The 23,221-nt window shown below is 49.4% G+C and overlaps 1 protein-coding gene and 2 non-coding genes across 3 annotated transcripts in view; 2 read left to right on the top strand and 1 right to left on the bottom strand.

Annotated features, from left to right (window-relative positions):
• FANCI (FA complementation group I) overlaps positions 1–17,187 on the bottom strand; it is a 163,147-nt gene extending 145,960 nt beyond the window's left edge. Inside the window, exons 1-5 of the mRNA XM_069766216.1 lie at positions 17,121–17,187; positions 12,503–12,604; positions 8,527–8,599; positions 8,276–8,406; positions 5,757–5,910 (exon numbers count right to left, since the gene is read on the bottom strand). Of these exons, the coding sequence (XP_069622317.1) occupies positions 5,757–5,910; positions 8,276–8,406; positions 8,527–8,599; positions 12,503–12,586 (442 nt within the window). The 5' untranslated portion in view covers positions 12,587–12,604; positions 17,121–17,187. The remainder of the gene's footprint in view (positions 1–5,756; positions 5,911–8,275; positions 8,407–8,526; positions 8,600–12,502; positions 12,605–17,120) is intronic.
• Positions 17,188–17,301: 114 nt separating this feature from the next.
• Positions 17,302–17,374, top strand: TRNAR-ACG (transfer RNA arginine (anticodon ACG)). Its single transcript has one exon. It is a non-coding gene; the product is annotated as a tRNA-Arg (tRNA).
• A 196-nt stretch (positions 17,375–17,570) lies between these two features.
• On the top strand, positions 17,571–17,643 carry TRNAR-ACG (transfer RNA arginine (anticodon ACG)). Its single transcript has one exon. It is a non-coding gene; the product is annotated as a tRNA-Arg (tRNA).
• The last annotated feature ends 5,578 nt before the right edge of the window (positions 17,644–23,221 follow it).

Genomic DNA, 23,221 nt, shown 5'->3' with positions numbered 1-23,221 from the left:
GGCACTCTTCTACCGTGGCATCCGTGCAGCCTCCCACTGCATCACCACAGAAAAAGTGGATGGAAGGAGGCGGACGGTTCCTCTCCACCCCCCTTTTAAGGGGATGGTGGATGGAGGCTCCCCTAACCCTGCACCATCCTATCTACCTTGAATCCTACATCAGGCTGGTACAGGAGATCTGAGGTTTTCAGCCCCCCCCCCCCCCCCCTCCATAGGGGTAAGTGCAGATAGGGGGTCATGTTTTCCGGCGTTTTGGGAGGGCTCCATGGCAGTAAGGGCTCCGCGGCGTCTTTCCGGCGGTCCGCGGGTGCGCGCCGGCCGAAGCTGAAAATTTATTTCCCAGCTTCGGCCTAGTACAGGCTTGCGTTATTCTTGCGGCTCCGCCTCCAGTCCTGGCGCTTCTCGCTCCCTGCGAGACTACCCCACAAACTCTCGGCAGCCATCTTCCCTCTGCACAGCAGCGCCGGCCGGCTTCTTCCACACGCCAGCAGCTCTGGAGGTTCTTTTCCACGCCACCTATCCGACTTGCGGGGCACAGGACCTGGGTAAGGAGACGGCACTAAGTGCTTCCTTGCAGCGTTACCCCTCAGCTTCCACTAGCAGCCTCTTTTTTTTCTCATATTGGGGTACAACATGTCGCAGTCAAGGGATAAAAAGACCACTAAGGTACATACCACCTTTTTTACTGCGTGTGCCACCAGCCAGGCTCCTCTCCCTCGGCCTCAAAGCTCCCCTCTTTGCCCTGCCTGTGATGCCCAATGTGCCCAAGAGCCCTCCGCCGCAACCGACCCCAAAGTATCTAGCCCCCTTGAGTGGGCCGCGTCACTGTCACAATCCATGGCTTCGCTAGCCAAAGCAATTGAATCCCTTCATGACCCCTCTGGGGAGCAGGGCGTTCGTTTTCCTGGGTTAAGGGACCCCTCTATAACAGGGGAATCATCGGCCAGCAGGGGCCGCTCTCACCCGAAAGAGGTAAGACCATCCAAAAAAGGATCCGCACTACCTCTCCTGAGCATTCACCATGCCATTCAGCCTCTGGTAGCTCCACTTCTCGCTCACCCTCTCCAGTGGCTCGAAGCGATCACGACTCTGAGTACGAGTCTGAGGCGTCCCTGGACCCGGATTGTCCAGAGTTCCGATCAACTGTTGACTCCCTCATTGAGGCTGTCAGTCATGCGCTAAAGGTTAATGATGACCCTAATTCAGCTCCGGATCACGCAGTTTCCTTTACGAGAACCAAGTGATCCCATAAGGTGTTCGCCTCCCATCCAGACTTCCTAGAGATAGTACGACGGCACAGGGAGCGACCGGATAAACGCTTTACGGGTAAAAAGGACCTGAAATCAAAGTATCCCTTTTCCGCAGATCTGGTCAAAGATTGGATGGAACCACCGCTGGTAGATCCTCCGGTATCGCGTTTGGCTACCAAAACGCTTTTATCAGTACCTGACGGGGCTTCAATCAAAAATCACACAGAACGCCAGTTAGATTCTCTGGCGCACTCAGTGTATGAAGCCTCAGGTTCCTCCCTATCTCCCTCCTTCGCTGCGGCATGGGTTGCCAAAGCAATGGTTTTCTGGGCAGATGCCCTTGCAAAATCCATTCAGGACCAGGTTCTTCCATCTGAGGCGGCGGACCTCGCCAAACAAATTGCTATGGCTGCAGATTATGTGATGTATGCGTCATTAGACGCAGCGGACTGTGCGGCACCTGAGGCTTCAAAAGCCATCACCATCAGGAGAGCTATTTGGTTTAGAGAGTGGCGTGCGGATTCCTCCTCAAAAAGGTCTCTGATTTCCCTTCCCTTTCAGAGCGGACATCTGTTTTGAGAAAAATTGGACCAGCTTATTTCCGATGCTACGGGAGGGAAAAGCAAGTTCCTCCCTCAACACAGGCCTAAAGCTGCCTTTCAGCACCAACAACATTTTCGTTTTCGCCCCTTTCGCAGTAGCCCTTTCTGGTCCAACTCCACAGCATCGCCAGATCTGATCGATCTACACGCACAGACAGAGACTCTTGGCCTTCTTACAGAACGAATCCGTCCTGGCGAGGAAAACCTAGACAACCCAGAACCAGAGGTTCCAGGCCTTCCAGATTTCCTTCACAGTGACTCGGGGGGCATTCCAGTCGACCCCACCGAGGTAGGTGGACGCTTGCTTCTTTTTCGACACATCTGGCTTTCCGTCATCCACGACGAATGGGTCAGAGACCTGGTGTCTTCTGGTTACAAAATAGAATTCTCCGCCTCCCCTCCAGCACGGTTTTTTCCCTCTCGTCTCCCAGGTTCGGGAGCTCAGTCTCGCGCTCTTCACTGCGCCATCGAATCCCTCCGCCAAAACGGGGTCATCGTTCCGGAACACGAGAGATTCAGAGGTTTTTACTCAAACCTCTTCGTCGTGCCAAAAAGGACGGGACGGTGCGCCCCATTTTGGACCTGAAGCTCCTAAACATGTACGTAAAAGTACGGCACTTCAGGACGTAATCCCTCCGGTCGGTCATCTCCTCGATGGAGAGGCGAGTTCCTAGCATTAATAGACATCAAAGATGCTTATCATCATATCCCAATCTTTCCGCCACATCAAAGGTTCCTCCGTTTCGCCATCCTAGAGGACCATTTTCAATTCACGGCCTTACCCTTCGGTCTTGCCACTGCGCCCAGGGTATTCACAAAGGTCATGGCGGCTGTCATGGCCATTCTACACTCCCGGGAGTGGTCGTGTTGCCATACTTAGACGACCTACTGATCAAAGGTCCGTCTTATCATGCCTGCGAAGCAAGCGTCCACATTACGTTGGATTCCCTTTCGCGCCTGGGCTGGTTAATCAACTTGGACAAGTCCTCCCCTGTTCCAGCTCGACGAATCTCTTTCCTCGGCATGATCCTGGACACGTCCAAGGGGCTGGTTTAACTTCCTCGGTCCAAGGCCCAAGCTCTTCAGCAGGGAGCCCAGACGCTCTGTCGCCTTTGTCCGCAGTCCATTCGGTTTGCCATGAAGATCCTGGGGAAGATGGTGGCCGCAATGGAAGCGGTCCCCTTCGCTTAACTGCATCTCCGTCCGCTCCAACAGGCCCTGCTAGACAATTGGGACAGGTGTCCCTTAACGCTCGACCGGCCATGTCCTCTGCCCCGCGGATCAGGCAAGCGCTCACATGGTGGACTTTGGAATCATCTCTCAACCAGGGGATCTTTTCTCCCAATCCATTGGCTGGTGGTGACTACCGACGCCAGTCTCCTTGGTTGGGGAGTGGTGTGTCGCCACCACACTGCCCAGGGGCGTTGGACAATTTGGGAGTCGAAACTTCCCATAAACATCTTGGAGATCCGAGCTATCAGATTTGCCCTGAGACGCTTTAATTTCCTGCTTGCGGGTCACCTAATCCGAATTCAAATTGGACGTCACATCAGGGGGGTAGCCGCAGCAGGGCGGCGATGCAGGAAGTCTCCCACATTCTCCTTTGGGCCGAGACCAACCACTCCACCATTTCTGCAGTGCACATTCCAGGCGTCGAGAACTGGGCGGCGGACTTTCTCAGCCGTCATGGTCACGCCTCAGGGGAGTGGGAACTCCATCCAGAGGTTTTTCAACAAATCTGCCTTCGCTGGGGAACTCCGGACGTGGACCCGATGGCGTCCAGACTGAACGCCAAGGTCCCCAACTTCATAGCACGTTCTTGGGATCCCCGGGCCATCGGGGTGGATGCACTGATATCCCCGTGGCACGGTTTCAATTCCCGTACGTGTTCCCTCCACTTCCTTTGTTGCCAAAAGTGATCCAAAAAATAAAGATGGACGGGGTTCCGGTGATTCTTATCGCTCTGGTATGCAGAGCTCGTTCATCTCGTATCCAACGTCCCCTGGCGGTTACCAGACCACCCAGATCTGCTTCGCCAAGGACTGATCAACCACCAGAGCTCAGGGGCCCTACGTTTAACTGTTGGCTGTTGAAACCTGGATCCTAACTCAAGCAGGTTTCTCCCAGCAGGTAATCGCCACCATGATCAGCGCTCGCAAGACGTCTTCCGCTTGCATCTATCACCGCACCTGGAAAGCCTTTGTCTCATGGTGCAGGCTCCGCAGTCACCCTCCTCTCGTTTTCTCCATTCCCTCCATTCTGGAATTTCTCCAGTCCGGCTTGGATTCCAGCCTAGCGCTCAGTTCCCTCAGGGGTCAGATCTCAGCGTTATCGGTGTTGTTCCAGCGTAAGATTGCTGCTAACTTGCAAGTCAGGACCTTTATTCAAGGGGTTTCCCACGTGGCACCCCCCTACAGAATACCGTTAGAGACCTGGGATCTCAATTTGGTCCTGAGCGTCCTTCAGGAATCTCCGTTTGAACCTCTGCAGGATGTCTCGCTGACCATCCTCTCCTGGAAGGTTGCCTTTCTTGTGGCAGTAACATCTACCAGGCGCATCTCGGAGTTGGCCGCACTATCCTGCCGGGCGCCCTTCCTTTCCTTCCACCAGGACAAAGTAGTCCTACGCCCATCTCTGGCTTTTCTCCCTAAGGTGGTTTCATCCTTCCACCTTAATGAAGATATCATTCTTCCCTCCTTCTGCCCTCAGGAGGTACGTTTCTAGGACTGCTCCCTTCCGCAAGTCGGACTCCCTCTTTGTCCTCCCGGAGGGTCACAGAAAGGGTTCAGCCGCGTCTCAGGCCACGATAGCCAGATGGATCCGATCAGCTATCCAAGAATCTTATCGGGTCAGGGGCAGACCTATCCCGGCGGGGGTTAGGGCACACTCTACTCGGTCGATGGGTGCTTCCTGGGCCATTCGGCACCAGGCAACGGCGGAGCAGGTTTGCAAGCCCCCAACACGGTCTAGCCTGCATACTTTCACAAAGCACTACAATGTCCACACTCAATCTTTCGCGGATGCGGCCCTTGGCAGACGTATTCTGCAGGCGGCCGTTGTGCATTTATAGTCAGATGGTACACAGAGTTATTTGGTTGTATTGTTGCCCACCCAGGGACTGCTTTGGGACGTCCCATTGTCCTGTGTCCCCCAATGTGGTGAAGGAGAAATAGGGATTTTTGTGTACTCACCGTAAAATCCTTTTTTCCGAGCCACTCATTGGGGGACACAGCACCCACCCTGTTAGCCTTATGGCTCGTTATCTTTTTGGTCCTAGACTTTCTCTGACATGTTATACTCTAATGTTATGTAATATATTGTTATAAATCTCCTGCTTTTGCACTGAACTGGGTCTCTGGAAGCCAGCATGAGGGTGTATACTGCAGGGGAGGAGCTAACTCTTTGTGTCTCAACTTAGTGTCAGCCTCCTAGTGACAGCAGCATAACACCCATGGTCCTGTGTCCCCCAATGAGTGGCTCGGAGAAAAATATTTTACGGTGAGTACACAAAAATCCCTATTTTTTCATCGACATTTTGATAGCTATAATTTATCTATATTTCTGCCGTCGGTGTCATATCAGGGCTTGTTTTTTGCAGGACGAGCTGACGTTTTTATTGGCATCATTTTCAGGCACAAGCCATTTTTTGATCACTTTCTATTCCTATTTTTCGGAGGCAGAATGAACAAAAACCAGCAATTAAGGTGTTTTTTTTTCTTTGGGAGAGGGGAGGGTTATGCCATTCTACATGTGGTAAAAGTGATTTTGTTTTGCCATACAGTGCAGTCAAATATGCAGTACAAAGGGAGGATATTAACAGAATAATTAATACATGGTGATGGTTTGTTGTGGAGCATGAGGGAACCATCAGGTCAAATTGTTGGGACAAAATCCATTTTATTACCATTGCCATAGACCAAGGTTTCTTTTGACGACAGAGCTTTGAGCACATTGGGTAACAATTCCAATGACTTTCCATTGGACAGATTTCCAGCTTTCACTGCATCAAGAAACAGATTAGTCAATTCAAGAAGAGATGGCGCTGGCAGCTGATGAACCTGAAAATAAGAATGAAGCCAACAAGATTAGCTGGTAAGCTTGTCATGTTATTGCTTGCAACCCTCAAAGATTTATCTGATCAACTGTGCCTAAAGGTACCGTCACACTAGACGATATCGCTAGCGATCCGTGACGTTGCAGCGTCCTCGCTAGCGATATCGTCCAGTGTGACAGGCAGCAGCGATCAGGCCCCTGCTGTGCTGTCGCTGGTCGGGGAAGAAAGTCCAGAACTTTATTTGGTCGCTGGACTCCCCGCAGACATCGCTGAATCGGCGTGTGTGACAAAGATTCAGCGATGTCTTCACTGGTAACCAGGGTAAACATCGGGTAACTAAGCGCAGGGCCGCGCTTAGTAACCCGATGTTTACCCTGGTTACCATCCTAAAAGTAAAAAAAACAAACACTACATACTTACCTACAGCCGTCTGTCCTCCAGCGCTGTGCTCTGCACTCCTCCTGCTCTGGCTGTGAGCGTCGGTCAGCCGGAAAGCAGAGCGGTGACGTCACCGCTCTGCTTTCCGGCCACTGTGCTCACACAGCCAGTACAGGAGGAGTGCAGAGCACAGCGCTGGAGGACAGACGGCTGTAGGTAAGTATGTAGTGTTTGTTTTTTTTTACTTTTAGGATGGTAACCAGGGTAAACATCGGGTTACTAAGCGCGGCCCTGCGCTTAGTTACCCGATGTTTACCCTGGTTACCGGCATCGTTGGTCGCTGGAGAGCGGTCTGTGTGACAGCTCTCCAGCGACCAAACAGCGACGCTGCAGCGATCCGAATCGTTGTCGGTATCGCTGCAGCGTCGCTGTGTGTGACGGTACCTTAAAACAGTGGAATATAATTCCTAAAAATTTTACTTGTGACCCATGCAAGTTGAAGAGGTTTTCCAAGTACACAGATTATTAAAGCATTATAAAATTATAAAGCTAGAAATAAACCTTGTAATTGACTTGCTGTTAAAACTCTGCTCTGTTGCTGAACTGTCACATGTGGCGATAGGACCTCAAGCTCCTTACTTTCTGCTAGTCTGTTCAAAGCACAGAGGAGAGGTTTCTTGTCTGTGAATTGAATGGGTCATCCAGGAGCAAGCTCTGAATAATTATGCCATGGGTGGCCGTGGCCTGTGCCACGGGGACAAAGGGGATGTTCGCAGGGAGAGAGCATGTTGCAGGCTTGTGACTTTAGCCAGAGGGTATTGTGCTGGGTGCTCAAGTGCGGGATTACATGAGTATTTTGCTAGACTCATTGCTCCCCTGCAATAAACGGAGCCCGTGTGGTGCCAGGGTCAGAAAATGTAACATTACTGACTGCAGGACAGAGTCAACATCGCACATACTATAGTGGGAGGAATGTTAGGACAGCCATAAATCCATGTTCAGATTGTATAGGAGCCACTAGATGTTGCTTTGTAGGTGTACTTGGTCGGAACTTTGGATAGGAACTGTTCAACTAACCACAATGGTGGCTGCAGGGGGCTTAAGGGGAGCTTAAAATAGTAACTAAGATATCTGGGGGTTTTGGGGACTAAATACATAGACAGCCAGATTGGTTTTTGTTTTGTTTTTTTCCCCAGAAAACTCCTTTAAATGCAATTGTAGTATTCATAAATGTTGCTTTAAATGGTGCATCTGGGACTTTGTGAAAAACAAAGAATGTACCTAAGCACTAACAGGCAGGTAGTTGCTACTTACCCACCTGTTGTGCCCAGCGCCGTTATTCCCTGGCACAGACCGCTCCTGCTGGCGATTCAGTTGCTTCTTCTGATGTCACACCAATAGAGTGGCGGATTCTTTTCCCCTCCGCTCTTTTGACAAGGTGAGACTTCCAACAGCATTCTGATTGATAGTCGGATTCCTGCTGTCTAACTGCAGGAGCTGACTGTCAATCAGAATGTCGGAGGTCACGCCGCTCGACAGAACACGGCGAAAAAGACGTCAGCATTGGCAGCTGAATCGCCGGCAGGAGTTGTCTGTGACCACTATTGTGCTGGCGATGAACGGCGCTGGGCACAACAGGTTAGTAGGTAGCAACTCCTGGCTTGTTAGTGCTTCGGGAAAAGCAAAAAATGTACCTGATACCCCCTTTAATTGCCAACTGTTTTGCAGTGTACATAGCACACAATGAGTAGTGAATAATGGCAACTGGCATGTCGCTGCTTATTGGACCTGACATGGCAGAGTGCGTGAGTAGCAGACTTACATCAGCTATGCCATGTCTTATAGTGTGCCCTAATAAATCTGCCCTGTATGTCACTAGATGGGGGGCGGAGCTCATATATCAGAATGAAGCTGCAGAGTGAGCCTTTACATGGTCTCCTACATTCAGCATCCTGACCCTAGAATGGGCCTACAGTGATGAAGTAATTTACCTCGAGCATTAGCAGGCCCACAATCTCTGCTGCCACTTCCCTCTGCAAATCTCCCGACTCAACAAGTTCTATACAACGTTTATAGACAGCGACTCTCCTGGAAACCGCGGCTTCTTCAGAACATGGAGACCCTGCACACAAACAATGAGTTTCCCATTACTTTTATGAATTAGTAAATTTCAGGACGACTGTTTGGCAGGTTCTAAATACAAATCTATAATGCAACTATAAAACTATTGAAGGACATTTACCTTTAAAAATGGCACGTAGTAGCGCCCCAGATTCTTTTCCATTAACAGCATGTTTCGAGAAGAGCTTCACAAGCTGCAATAAAACTTATAAAATTAAATCCGATTTATACAAAGCTCTCATTATTGAAACAGGCTCTGATTTGCAATATTTATAAAACTGAGGAACAACCAAACGGCAGTAAAAGGGTTATTAACCCCTTCAAGACCTTGCCCTTTTACGTTTTTCGCTCCCCTCCTCCGCTCCCAGAGCCATAACTTTTTTAATTTTCCGTCAATATGGCCATGTGAGGGCTTGTTTTTTGCAGGACAAGTTGGACTTTTGAACGACATCATTGGTTTTAGCATGTCGTGTACTAGAAAACGGGAAAAAAATTCCAAGTGTGGTGAAATTGAAAAAAAGAAAAAGTGCAATCCCACACTTGTTTTTTGTTAGGCTTTTTTGCTAGGTTCCCTAAATGCTAAAACCGACCTGCCATTTTGATTCTCCAGGTCATTATGAGTTCATAGACACCTAACATGACTAGGTTACGTTTCATCTAAGTGGTAAAAAAAATTCCAAACTTTGCTTAAAAAAAAAAAAAAAAACTGCGCAATTTTCCAATACCCGTAGTGTCTCCATTTTTCGTGATCAGGGGTCAGGTGAGGGCTTATTTTTTGCGTGCCGAGCTGACGTTTTTAATGATACCATTGTAGTGCAGATAGGTTCTTTTGAGCGCCCATTATTGCATTTTAATGCAATGTTGCGGCGACCAAAAAAACGTAATTCTGGCGTTTCAAAAAAATTTTCTCGGTACGCTGTTTAGCGATCAGGTTAATGGTTTTTTTTTTTTATTGATAGATTGAGTTCAGAATCGCCCAGTGATATCAAACATGTGTAGGTTTGATTTTTTTTGTATTGTTTAATTTTGAATGGGGCGAAAGGGGGTTGATTTACACTTTTATATTTTTTTCATATTTTTTTAAACTTTTCTTTTTTTTTAACTTTTGCCATGCTTCAATAGCCTGATTGGCTCTGCTACATAGCAGCGATCATCAGATCGCACCTATGTAGCTGAATGACAGGCTTGCTATGAGCGCCGACCACAGGGTGGCGCTCACAGCAAGCCGGGATCAACAACCATAGAGGTCTCAAGGAGACCTCTGGTTGCTATGCCGACGCATCGCTGACCCCTGATCATGAGACTGGGGTTGGCGATGTGCTCATTTCCGGCCCGATGGCCAGGAGCGTCGGTTAAATGCCGCTGTCAGCGTTTGACAGCGGCATTTAACTAGTTAAAAGCGGCGGGTGAATTGCAATTCCACCCGTCGCTATTGTGGGCACATGTCAGCTGTTCAAAACAGCTGACGTGTCCCGGCTTTGATGCCGGCTGACTGCCGCAGCCCACATCAGAGCGGGGATACCGACCTCCACAGTAATAGTGCGGCGGAGGTCGGTTGTATGTAATAAATATAATTTATATATTAAAAAAAAAAGACTTTTCGTAAGCTAAAAGCTTTGGGAGCAGCGCTGTTTGTTTCTTTCCATAAAGGGGAATAAGGAGACACCAGATGTCACTGGCAGCAGTTTATCTCCCATAGGAACGCAGTTAAGCGTCTGCCGTATTCATGTAGAGAGCGATTACTCTAAACAGGGAATGACCTCTGCAGTATAACCGCATTTATAAGTGTGACCACGGTGAAAGAGGCCATACCCCACTGGCCACAAATCAGACTGCATGTACAATGTGACAGGTTCCCTTTAAGATGCACTTCACAGACTTTCTATTGATCAATACCAGAGGACATGGAGTACAATGAACACCAAAAGAATGAAAGAATAAAAACCACTTCATTGATACAAATATAATTATAAACAGTAACAACCAAAACATAAGGTCAAACACAAAAAGAGGAAGGATAAGTACAAGGAACCTACTAGCACAGCAGGAGATAGCGACCAATAGTGTAAATGAAATGAATAACGTTTCGCGTAAGTGCTTCTTCAAGCTTCAAGCGTCAAGGGGTCGCAGCAGGAGGACCCTATTTACACCCATCATTATGGGTGAGTTATAGCCTTCCCTTGGGACATGTAGGCGTAGAGGGGAGTTGCCTTCCTTGGTAGCCTTCATAGGGATCTATACTTAGAACTAATACTTTCTACCTATTTGGATTCACTACCCCCTTGCATCCCCTTTTGTAGGGTCTGCTCTACTCACCTTTATTCATTTCATTTACACTATTGGTCGCTATCTCCTGCTGTGCTAGCAGGTTCCTTGTACTTATCCTTCCTCTTTTTGTGTTTGACCTTATGTTTTGGTTGTTACTGTTTATAATTATATTTGTATCAATGAAGTGGTTTTTATTCTTTCATTCTTTTGGTGTTCATTGTACTCCATGTCCTCTGGTATTGATGTATCTTGGGAGTAGTACACTATCTGTCACATTTTGCTGCATATATGCATTCAATCAGGGAGCACGGCTATTGCCTTCCTCGGCCTTGGTATTTTTCTATATTTGTTTTGATTTTTGTTGTAAGACTTTCTGTTGAGCCCATCTTTAGCGTCAGAGGAGAGCAGTGCTCGGCGGAGTGCTTCTGACCTGAGGTATATGGGGGGCTTTAGTGGTGTCCTACCGTATGAAAAAACTGCTGTCTACTGTGTTATCCTATTTGTTACAAAAAAAATGATATGGAAAAGTATACCACATGTATGATGGAGGCCAAAGTCACGGTGGGCTTATGGCTGTTACACAGGTGCACTGATTGTTCTCTTGGTGCATATGCAGAACGTGTCCTAATGATGGGATCTGAAGACAGTTTGCTATATGCAGGAGAATGTGTGTACCTGTGTGCATTTCACTGTCTGTGTCAACTTGGAGAATAAACTCCTTATGCCGTATTGGATAGCCAAAAAAACACAGTATATAGATGCTTTCCAGCCAGAGGATCCTCATTTTACAAATGTTCGGCCCATTAAAATTAACAGTTAGATACACATAGACTCTTAGTTCCCATGCACGTTTTTCTCATGTATGAAAAAGCTGTGACAAACAAAGGCCTTCAGTAGAATAGAAAATAAACAATCGCTCCCGGCCGGGGGTTGGACAGATATATGTCGGAGATGGATTAGTGAATCATGCATTGAGCAGGGGGTTGGACACGATGACCCTGGAGGTCCCTTCCAACTCTACCATTCTATTGAGATGGTTGAGTGAGTTCTGCATTGAGCAGGGGGTTGGACACAATGACCCTGGAGGTCCCTTCCAACTCTACCATTCTATTGAGATTGGAGAGTGAGTTCTGCATTGAGCAGGGGGTTGGACACGATGACCCTGGTGGTCCCTTCCAACTCTACCATTCTATTGACATAGTTGAGTGAGTTCTGCATTGAGCAGGGGGTTGGACACGATGTCCCCGGAGGTCCCTTCCAACTTTAACATTCTATTGAGACGGTTGAGTGAGTTCTGCATTGAGCATGGGGTTGGACACGATGACCCTGGAGGTCCCTTCCAACTCTACCATTCTATTGAGATGGTTGAGTGAGTTCTGCATTGAGCAGGGGGTTGGACACGATGACCCTGGTGGTCCCTTCCAACTCTACCATTCTATTGACATAGTTGAGTGAGTTCTGCAGTGAGCAGGGGGTTGGACACGATGTCCCCGGAGGTCCCTTCCAACTTTAACATTCTATTGAGACGGTTGAGTGAGTTCTGCATTGAGCATGGGGTTGGACACGATGACCCTGGATGTCCCTTCCAACTTTAACATTCTATTGAGACGGTTGAGTGAGTTCTGCATTGAGCATGGGGTTGGACAAGATGACCCTGGAGGTCCCTTCCAACTCTAACATTCTATCATTCTAAGAAAACCTGTAGACAAACTGCTCCATGCATTAAATAAACCCATAAAACCCATTTAAAACTTCCACTTCCAGTCTATGGTTATGTTTAGTAATGGACACAGGACCGATTCATGCAGTCATATGGAATAGTTGTTCACCTCAGCATCTTTCAGAGTCTGGAGATAACGATGAAGACCATCAGGTTTCTTCTCAGCAGATAAAGACAATATTTTCTTGTCCATATTGGTATAGACAATAACCTGAAAAAAAAATATAGCTGTACTGACTAGAAGTAGCCCACATATTTAGCCCAGTTTCTGTGCTTTTTTTCATGGTGGGGTGTTAAAGCACAGAAGACTAACGTACACTGCTCAAAAAAATAAATGCTGTCTTTCCATCTTACCACACTGACCATTTTTCGGGTTTTATGCTTTTTTTTGTTTTATAATTGTGGTTTTTATATATGACAAAGTAGAATATAATTTTGCTATAAAGATGAGTGTTATTGATTATATTAACTTAGTGGTAACTATAGGATTTAATGTTACGACCACTGATATAGTGACAGTTAACTAGTCCTAATAAACCTACTACATATTGGGATCAGATCTAGGAGATGGGAATACTCCTGAGGCCGCCTTTCTTCACTTGCAGGTATTTTTTGCTCCCTTCTCCAATGGCAGTATTCAGTGTACAAGAATGGTGTCAATATTCCTTCAGAATGATGAGAACAGCAGGACACACAGCCAGCGGGACAGAGGGGCGGCCGGGGATCGAGGGGCGAGTATGTGCCATTTTGTTTATTTTATATACGGTAGCATACTCGGTCATATATAGTAATTAAAAGGAATAGAAACTAGATTCCATATTACACATGGCACAGAAATGAGGATCAACTCTACAGGGTGCTCCAATATTTAGCTGCAGTATATGGTCAGTCGGACGCAGCACATTACAGCAGAACACTGACTATGACATCACAGATCAAAAACAAAGAACATGCAAAACTTTCACTTTAACAGGTTGCTCCTGTGCACACCATCTAGTAACCTGCCCCCTGTGAGAATACCCCTGTATACAGCACCTAGTAACCTGCCCCCTGTGTGTACCCCTGTATACAGCACCTAGTAACCTGCCCTCTGTGTGTACCCCTGTATACAGCACCTAGTAACCTGCCCCCTGTGTGTACCCCTGTATACAGCACCTAGTAACCTGCCCCCTGTGTGTACCCATGTATACAGCACCTAGTAACCTGCCCCGTGTGTACCCCTGTATACAGCACCTAGTAACCTGCCCCCTGTGTGTACCCCTGTATACAGCACCTAGTAACCTGCCCCGAGTGTGTATACCCCTGTACACAGCACCTAGTAACCTGCCCCTGTGAATATACCCCTGTATACAGCACCTAGTAACCTGCCCCCTGTGAGTATACCCCTGTATACAGCACCTAGTAACCTGCCCCGTGAGTATACCCCTGTACACAGCACCTAGTAACCTGCCCCCTGAGTATACCCGTGTACAACACCTAGTAACCTGCCCCGTGAGTACCCCTGTATACAGCACCTAGTAACCTGCCCCGTGTGTACCCCTGTATACAGCACCTAGTAACCTGCCCCCTGTGTGTACCCCTGTATACAGCACCTAGTAACCTGCCCCGAGTGTGTATACCCCTGTACACAGCACCTAGTAACCTGCCCCCTGTGAGTATACCCCTGTATACAGCACCTAGTAACCTGCCCCCTGTGAGTATACCCCTGTACACACCACTACTAACCTGCCCCCTGTGAGTATACCCCTGTACACAGCACCTAGTAACCTGCCCCCATGAGTATACCCCTGTACACACCACCTAGTAACCTGCCCCCTGTGTATACAGCACCTAGTAACCTGCCCCCTGTGTATACAGCACCTAGTAATCTGCCCCCTGTGTATACAGCACCTAGTAACCTGCCCCCTGTGTATACAGCACCTAGTAACCTGCCCCCTGTGTATACAGCACCTAGTAACCTGCCCCCTGTGTACACACCACCTAGTAACCTGCCCGTGTATACAGCACCTAGTAACCTGCCCCTGTGTATACAGCACCTAGTAATCTGCCCCCTGTGTATACAGCACCTAGTAACCTGCCCCTGTGTATACAGCACCTAGTAACCTGCCCCTGTGTATACAGCACCTAGTAACCTGCCCCCATGAGTATACCCCTGTACACACCACCTAGTAACCTGCCACCTGTGTATACAGCACCTAGTAACCTGCCCCCTGTGTACACACCACCTAGTAACCTGCCCCCTGTGTATACAGCACCTAGTAACCTGCCCCCTGTGTATACAGCACCTAATAACCTGCCCCCTGTGTATACAGCACCTAATAACCTGCCCCCTGTGTATACAGCACCTAATAACCTGCCCCCTGTGTACACAGCACCTAGTAACCTGCCCCCTGTGTATACAGCACCTAGTAACCTGCCCCCTGTGTACACAGCACCTAGTAACCTGCCCCCTGTGTATACAGCACCTAATAACCTGCCCCCTGTGTACACAGCACCTAGTAACCTGCCCCCTGTGTATACAGCACCTAGTAACCTGCCCCCTGTGTACACAGCACCTAGTAACCTGCCCCCTGTGTATACAGCACCTAATAACCTGCCCCCTGTGTATACAGCACCTAATAACCTGCCCCCTGTGTACACAGCACCTAGTAACCTGCCCCCTGTGTACACAGCACCTAGTAACCTGCCCCCTGTGTACACACCACCTAGTAACCTGCCCCTGTGTATACAGCACCTAGTAATCTGCCCCCTGTGTATACAGCACCTAGTAACCTGCCCCTGTGTATACAGCACCTAGTAACCTGCCCCGTGTATACAGCACCTAGTAACCTGCCCCGTGTACACACCACCTAGTAACCTGCCCCCTGTGTATACAGCACCTAGTAACCTGCCCCCTGTGTATACAGCACCTAATAACCTGCCCCTGTGTATACAGCACCTAGTAACCTGCCCCCTGTGTATACAGCACCTAGTAACCTGCCCCCTGTGTATACAGCACCTAGTAATCTGCCCCCTGTGAGTATACAGCACCTAGTAACCTGCCCCCTGTGTATACAGCACCTAGTAATCTGCCCCCTGTGAGTATACCCCTGTACACAGCACCTAGTAACCTGCCCCCTGTGTATACAGCACCTAGTAATCTGCCCCCTGTGAGTATACAGCACCTAGTAACCTGCCCCCTGTGTATACAGCACCTAGTAATCTGCCCCCTGTGAGTATACCCCTGTACACAGCACCTAGTAACCTGCCCCCTGTGTATACAGCACCTAGTAATCTGCCCCCTGTGAGTATACAGCACCTAGTAACCTGCCCCCTGTGTATACAGCACCTAGTAATCTGCCCCCTGTGAGTATACCCCTGTACACAGCACCTAGTAACCTGCCCCCTGTGTATACAGCACCTAGTAATCTGCCCCCTGTGTATACAGCACCTAGTGATCTGCCCCCTGTGTATACAGCACCTAGTAATCTGCCCCCTGTGAGTATACCCCAGTACACAGCACCTAGTAACCTGCCCCCTGTGTACACACCACCTAGTAACCTGCCCCCTGTGTATACAGCACCTAGTAATCTGCCCCGTGAGTATACCCCTGTACACAGCACCTAGTAACCTGCCCCCTGTGTATACAGCACCTAGTAACCTGCCCCCTGTGTATACAGCACCTAATAACCTGCCCCCTGTGTACACAGCACCTAATAACCTGCCCCCTGTGTACACAGCACCTAGTAACCTGCCCCCTGTGTACACAGCACCTAGTAACCTGCCCCCTGTGTATACAGCACCTAGTAATCTGCCCCCTGTGTACACACCACCTAATAACCTGCCCCCTGTGTACACAGCACCTAGTAATCTGCCCCCTGTGTACACACCACCTAATAACCTGCCCCCTGTGTACACAGCACCTAGTAACCTGCCCCCTGTGTGTATACTCCTGTATACAGCACCTAGTAACCTGCCCCCTGTGTACACACCACCTAATAACCTGCCCCCTGTGTACACAGCACCTAGTAACCTGCCCCCTGTGTACACAGCACCTAGTAACCTGCCCCCTGTGTGTATACTCCTGTATACAGCACCTAGTAATCTGCCCCCTGTGTACACACCACCTAATAACCTGCCCCCTGTGTACACAGCACCTAGTAACCTGCCCCCTGTGTGTATACTCCTGTATACAGCACCTAGTAACCTGCCCCCTGTGTATACAGCACCTAGTAATCTGCCCCCTGTGTACACACCACCTAGTAACCTGCCCCCTGTGTACACACCACCTAATAACCTGCCCCCTGTGTACACAGCACCTAGTAACCTGCCCCCTGTGTGTATACTCCAGTATACAGCACCTAGTAACCTGCCCCCTGTGTGTATACTCCTGTATACAGCACCTAGTAACCTGCCCCCTGTGAGTATACCCCTGCACTGCTCCTGGGCACACCACCTAGAACCTGTGCTCAGCAGTACTGGGTGAGGAGTGACGCCCCCTATGCCCGGTAACACTGAACACCGTCCGTAGCCTGAGCACGCTCTATTATGGGGGACAGCACACAGCCGCACAGCACAGGCTGCCATCAGACATGGAGCCTCCGGGTACCGTGCTCACGTGTCAGTCCCGGCAGCGCTGACTGAGCGCATCCACAGCTTATAACTCTGCACTTTCTATGACGCCATCACCCCCGCCCTACACCGTGCTGGCCGCTTCATGACGTCACACCCGTGCACACTGCGCTCACCCCAGTCCGGGCACAAGCGGCGCTCAGTCCTAGCGAGGACCCGACCCCAGACACCAGAGAGCGGGCTCTGAATCTGCCGCGCCTGACGTCACTTCCGTCATCAGCACCACGTGCCAACCAGGGGGAACCTATGACATGCTCTGGAATTACAACGCTGGGGGGGGCTACAGGCTGACGGCACGGGCCAGTGGCGCAATGGATAACGCGTCTGACTACGGATCAGAAGATTCTAGGTTCGACTCCTGGCTGGCTCGCAACATTTTTTTCTATTACTGTAATTAATTGGATGTGCGTGTCACATATGTAGCTGTCATCGTGTTGTAGTTATTAGTATTAGTTTTAGTATTGTCATTGTAATTCATGATTCCTTGGTTCCCCATAGTTATGAATGACTTTCTGGCATAGTCTCTTCTACTATGAGACCTCACAGTGGAACAGAAGCTGTGGAGAGGGCCAGTGGCGCAATGGATAACGCGTCTGACTACGGATCAGAAGATTCTAGGTTCGACTCCTGGCTGGCTCGCAATTTTTTTTTTCCCTTAATATATTCTTCTCCTTTCATCCAGTGTTTCACAATGCCCATCATAGCTACACAGCCGAAGGATTCCATGACATACACTTCCAGCTCATGCTATTTTTTTTTTTTAACGTGTTACTTTATACTCACATAGAAAGGTGAAAGACAAAAAATGAAGCACATTTTTACCTTGCACAATATACATTAACAACGTGTGCCATTTTGAAGAATTTGGTGCAAAAAAAAAAAGGCCAGTGGTGTAGCGCTGTGGGGCCGTTATACTGTGTAGTAGGATAGGACGCCATCATAAAGTGTGGAGCGCTTTGGTGGCCATCAACTGTATTTGGTGCAACCTGCGCAGCCGCACAGGGGCCCAAGAGGTAAGGGGGCCAATTTATACCTCCAAAGTAGGTGAAATTGCACATTTTGATGAGCTCTTGGATTGCAAAGGGCCCATATATTGTTTTTGCACAGCGACCCTTTCCGGTCTGTGTCCACCAATGAGCCATCATACTGTTCTGGTGGACTGTGGGGCCATCATACAATGCTTTGGGACTTGGAAGCCTGTATTCTGTTTCATGGGACTTGAAGACCATCATACTGTGTTGTGGGACTGTGGGAAAGGATCAAATTGTGTGTGGGGCTGTGAGCAGAGGCAGATTATAACGAGGTCAATCTGGGCGGTAGCCCAAGGCCCAGTGGTGTGGGGGGGCCCTGGGCTACCGCTCAGACTGACCGCCGCAATCAGGGCATTACTGCCCTGACAGGTGTATTGGCCCGGTGGGCAGAGGGGCCCTACCGGCGCTGCGGCAGTTTTAGGCTTCTTTCACACTAGCGTCGGAATCTCCCCGTCGCAATGTGTCGGGGAGAGATTCCGACGCTAGCGTTTAGCGCATTGCACAATGGAGGCAGCGGATGCATTTCTCCGGCGCATCCGCTGCCCCATTGTAAGGTGCGCGGAGGGGGGGCGGAGTTCCGGCCGCGCATGCGCGGTCGGAAAAAGCGGTCCGTCAGGAGCAAAAAACGTTACATGTAGCGTTTTTTGCTCCCGACGGTCCGCAGAAGCACGACGCATCCGTCGCTTGATGGATGCGACGTGTGGCAATCCGTCGCAAATGCGTCGTCAATACAAGTCTATGGGGAAAAAACGCATCCTGCAAGCACTTTTGCAGGATGCGTTTTTTCTGCAAAACGACGCATTGTGACGGATTGCAGAAAACGCTAGTGTGAAAGTTGCCTAACACTATTGACATGCGCGCCCGCACGTCAATAGTTTACAGCCGCCAGCTAATCGGAGGCTGGCAGCTGACGGCAGCCGGAGCACGCACGTTGCCGGCGTCTGATCTCATTGTCAGCCGCCGGCGAGTGCGTGCTTCAGCTGCGAGGAGGGAGCTTCGCCGAAGGAGCGCAGCCAGGTGAGAAGAACTCAGATTTTTTAGATTTTTTTATTGAGAGCGGCAATCCGGGGGACCCGGGCCAGAATGCTGGACACTGGGGGCAGAGATGCTGGACACATTGGGGGCAGAGATGCTGGACACATTGGGGGCAGAGATGCTGGACACATTGGGGGCAGAGATGCTGGACACATTGGGGGCAGAGATGCTGGACACATTGGGGGCAGAGATGCTGGACACTGGGGGCAGAGATGCTGGACATACTGGGGGCAGGACTGGAGACAGATGGGGCAGGATTGGAGACATGGGCAGAATGTAGATACGGGGCATGATTGGAGACACGGGGCAGAATGAAAGACATGGGGCAGGATTGGAGACAGATCGTGCAGGATCATGGGGCAGGATGGATACGATGGAGACCGATGGGGCAGGATGGGGAAATCATATGGGGCAGGATGGATAGTCATGAGGGCAGGATGGGAGAACATATGGCTGGAGCCAGGAATGAGATACACGGGGCCAGGATGGGGATATTATTATTACCATAGGGGCTAATTAAGAGATATTATTACTGCAGTGATGTATTTATTTTATTTTTTGAGTATACTGTTTTAAATGTGAGGGGGTGGTCCTGTTACTGTGCAGAGTGACACTATGTCGCATTTTTTTCTTCATGTGGTGTAATGTAGAAGTTGGGAAAAATTAAGTAATGTGTTCTGCAAGCGGAGCTCGAGATAACTGTGTTATTTCCTGCAGAGACAAGCCCTGGCTGGAAGATGTGATGGCGGTCTGTGCTGGATGAAAGATGAAGGACTTCACCTAGAGACGTTACTGGTGAGTCAGTGTGTTACCTATACACTGACACTATACACTGTATACTATATACAGAGGTCCTGTGTATAATGTAACCGGTGATCACTGTATAACCTCTACACAGTCACTGCATACTAAGTACAGATCTCCTGTGTATAATGACACTTATGGTGATAGTATTGTGGGGTTTTTTATTACTGATCAGTATTGTAGTATTCAATCACTATGTGGTGGTAATATGTGGTCTGGTCATGGTGTTGCGGTATTTGTCCCTTGTATGTGCTATTTGGTCACTTTGTCATGGTAATATGTGGTCTGGTCATGGTGCGGTGGTATTTGTTCTTTGTATGTGATATTTTTCGGTCACTGGTGGTAATATGTGGTCTGGTCATGGTGTTGTATTTGTTCCTTGTATGTGATATTATTGGTCATTTTAAAAATTGAAAAATAAATAAAAATATACTTAAATTGTATTGCATATTTTAACAAATATTTAATAGGTTACAATAGAGTAGAGCCCGGCCAAAAGTGTTTACCGTGTTATGGTGGCGGCTTGAAAAATCTTTTGGCCAAAACAAAAGCTGCCAGTTATATGTGTGATCTGGTGATGGGAACTGTTAATGTGTGATAGGTGAGAAGTGGAGTTTCACTCAGCAACTATTTTTCTGGAATAATCTGGTTCAGGTATATGATGACCCCGTCGCATGGTCCACAGAGTCTGAACAGCCCGGGGCCCTGGCTACCCTTAATCCACCCCTGCCTGTGAGGGACATCATACTGTGTGTGTGGGGGAGGCTGTTATACTGTATGGAGTGCTGTGGCGGCCGTCATAATGTGTTTTGGACTGTGGAGGCCATTATACTGTTTAGGTGGCCTGTTGGGGCCATCATACAGTTTTTGGGACTTGGAAGCCATTATACTGTTTAGTGGGATTTGAAGGCCATCATACCGTGTTGGCGTCACTGGGGGCCTCATGTGTGTGAGGGGACTGGGGGGACAGCACTGTGTTGGGGGCACTATGTGGGCATAATATTATGTGTGTGGATGTTACTGTGGAGGAATTCACTATTAGAGATGTGAAGTGACCGAGGGCAAGGTCGCCCATGTATATCCATGATCTGGCCCAGCAAAACTTCCACACTCAGATTCCATTTTAACAAACGTATCTTTACTGTTATACATTTTCCTTAACACAGCGGAACACAATAATAGACAGTACAAAATATGCCTATTCACAGAGATAACGTGTAATAACAAACTGTCCCTCACTTTCCCTATCCACACGTTACCAGTTCCTTTGCTCCAGGAGGTTATCTTCCCACGTCGCAGGCCTGTCTGTCACTGCAGGGGGACGCTCCGGCCGAAGAGAAAACAACAAGGATTAAACAAAATGCCGTCTCTCAGGTCCAGACTGTAGTCCTTGGGGTTCAACAGGTAAGGGTGGAATGTTCGGCCTCTCAACAGAGGACCCGCTTACAGTTCATGGGCTCCAGGATCTGTGAAGATGTCACCGTTGAGTGCTCCGCAGTGTGGGAGCTGGGAACAATCTGGATGTCAGCTTCCAAGAGATAGCGGTGATCCAGGCAATCTTCTATATCGCATCTACAGGAGGACGCCAGCACACACCGACCTCTCTCTGCACACACCAGTTTCCCGGGCTCTCTTCTTCCCTCCCCTTCCTGTTCACATGACATCACAGGGGGAGGTTTTGCCAATACAGTTTGTCCCTCTGTAATCACATTTGGCATAGGTATAACTTCTGGCCACACGGGGGCAGTGTCTGTCACAGATTCTATGTCAATGATAACAGAACAGTCACAGCCGGCCAGCTCACTACACGCCCCCCCCCGCTTAAAGGTTGGCAGTCCCTGTCAACGACTGTCTCCAGGGCGGCGATGGCTGTGGAGGTTGTAGGACCCGGCTGCGAAAAGGGCCACACATATTGGTCTCTGTAGGACTGTCCGGGGGGCACTCCGGCGGTAGTCCTCGTTGTCCGCCTAACGGGTGCTAGCCTCTCCCCCCGATCAGTCACCCCAGTCGGTAAGTCAGTCGAGGAGGTAAGGGGTTCAGACGTGTCAGTCAGGCGAGCAGGGGTAGGGATGTCTTCCACCTCTACATCCCCGGTATCGGTGTCTCCCACAGTATTAGTGATATCCATCTCTCTAGGTATTACAGGAGGGGAGTCAGGCTGAGAACGACAGGGGCGCAACATGTTGCGGTGCAGGGTGCGAAGGCTGCCGCTGTCTTCGCCTTGTACTTGGTAGACCGGGCCACCAGGGTACGGGTGTCCAATTATTCGATAGACTTCGGTCTCCCACTTGGGACGGAGTTTTCCTTGCGGTTTCTTTATACGAACTAGGACCAGTTGACCCACACTCAGTAGGTCTTCTTGTACTGGAAGTGGATCAGCGTGGACCTGGTCCTGGATCTGCTGTTCCACCAGCCGGTAGACAGTTTCCATCCTTTGACGGTGTGCTTGTAGCCAGGAAGGATAGGTACCACAGGTGTCTTCATCAGAGTTAGACAGGTGTAGCTCATGGATGCCTTTGCCTGGGCGGCCAAAAAGGAGGGTGTAAGGCGTGTATCCGGTGACAGAATGGACTTGATTGTTATAGGCCCACAGCAGTTCTGGGAGGAATCGAGGCCAGTCGGGCTTTTTGTCTTCTGCTAAAGTTCGGATCAGTTGTAACAGGGTCCGGTTGAAACGTTCACACACGCCATTCCCTTGTGGATGATACGGGGTGGTCCTGGACTTCTTGATTCCATACATCTGCTGAAGTTCTTCAATGACTCGCCCTTCGAAACACGCCCCCTGATCGGAGTGCAGCCGCTCCGGATACCCGTAGACCCGAACGAAGTGTTGACAGATGGCCTGTGCAGCTGATTCGGCAGTCTGATCTTTGGTAGCAACAGCGACGGCGAATTTCGTGAAGTGGTCCACCATCACCAGACAGTACTGGTAGCCACTATTCGCCGTTCCAATCAACAGATAGTCCACCATCAACAATTCGAGGGGCCTGGATGTGCTAATAGTCTGGACAGGTGCACGCTGCTCAGTAGACTTGTGGAGTTCACATGTACGACATCTTAGGCAGACGTTTTCAACCAGCTTACGGAGTCCTGGGCAAAAAATGAATTGCTGGGTCCACCGGAGGGTCTTGTCTATGCCGAAGTGGCCGTTCCTTCTGTGGGCTTCAGCCACCATCTCATGGGCCAGCTGCTCCGGGACTACAATCTGCAAACATTCTTCCAGCATATGGGATAGAAGGGCCCTGCGATACAAGACTCCATCCTTCACGATCAGCCGATCTCATTGGGCAAGTAGAGCAGAGGTCCTGGTTGATAGTCGGGCTCTTACTTCGGAGGGTGGTTTCTCT

This window comes from Ranitomeya imitator, chromosome 4 (assembly GCF_032444005.1).
Source record: "Ranitomeya imitator isolate aRanImi1 chromosome 4, aRanImi1.pri, whole genome shotgun sequence".
NCBI classification, from domain to species: domain Eukaryota; kingdom Metazoa; phylum Chordata; class Amphibia; order Anura; family Dendrobatidae; genus Ranitomeya; species Ranitomeya imitator.
This window is presented reverse-complemented; position numbering and strand designations above follow the sequence as displayed.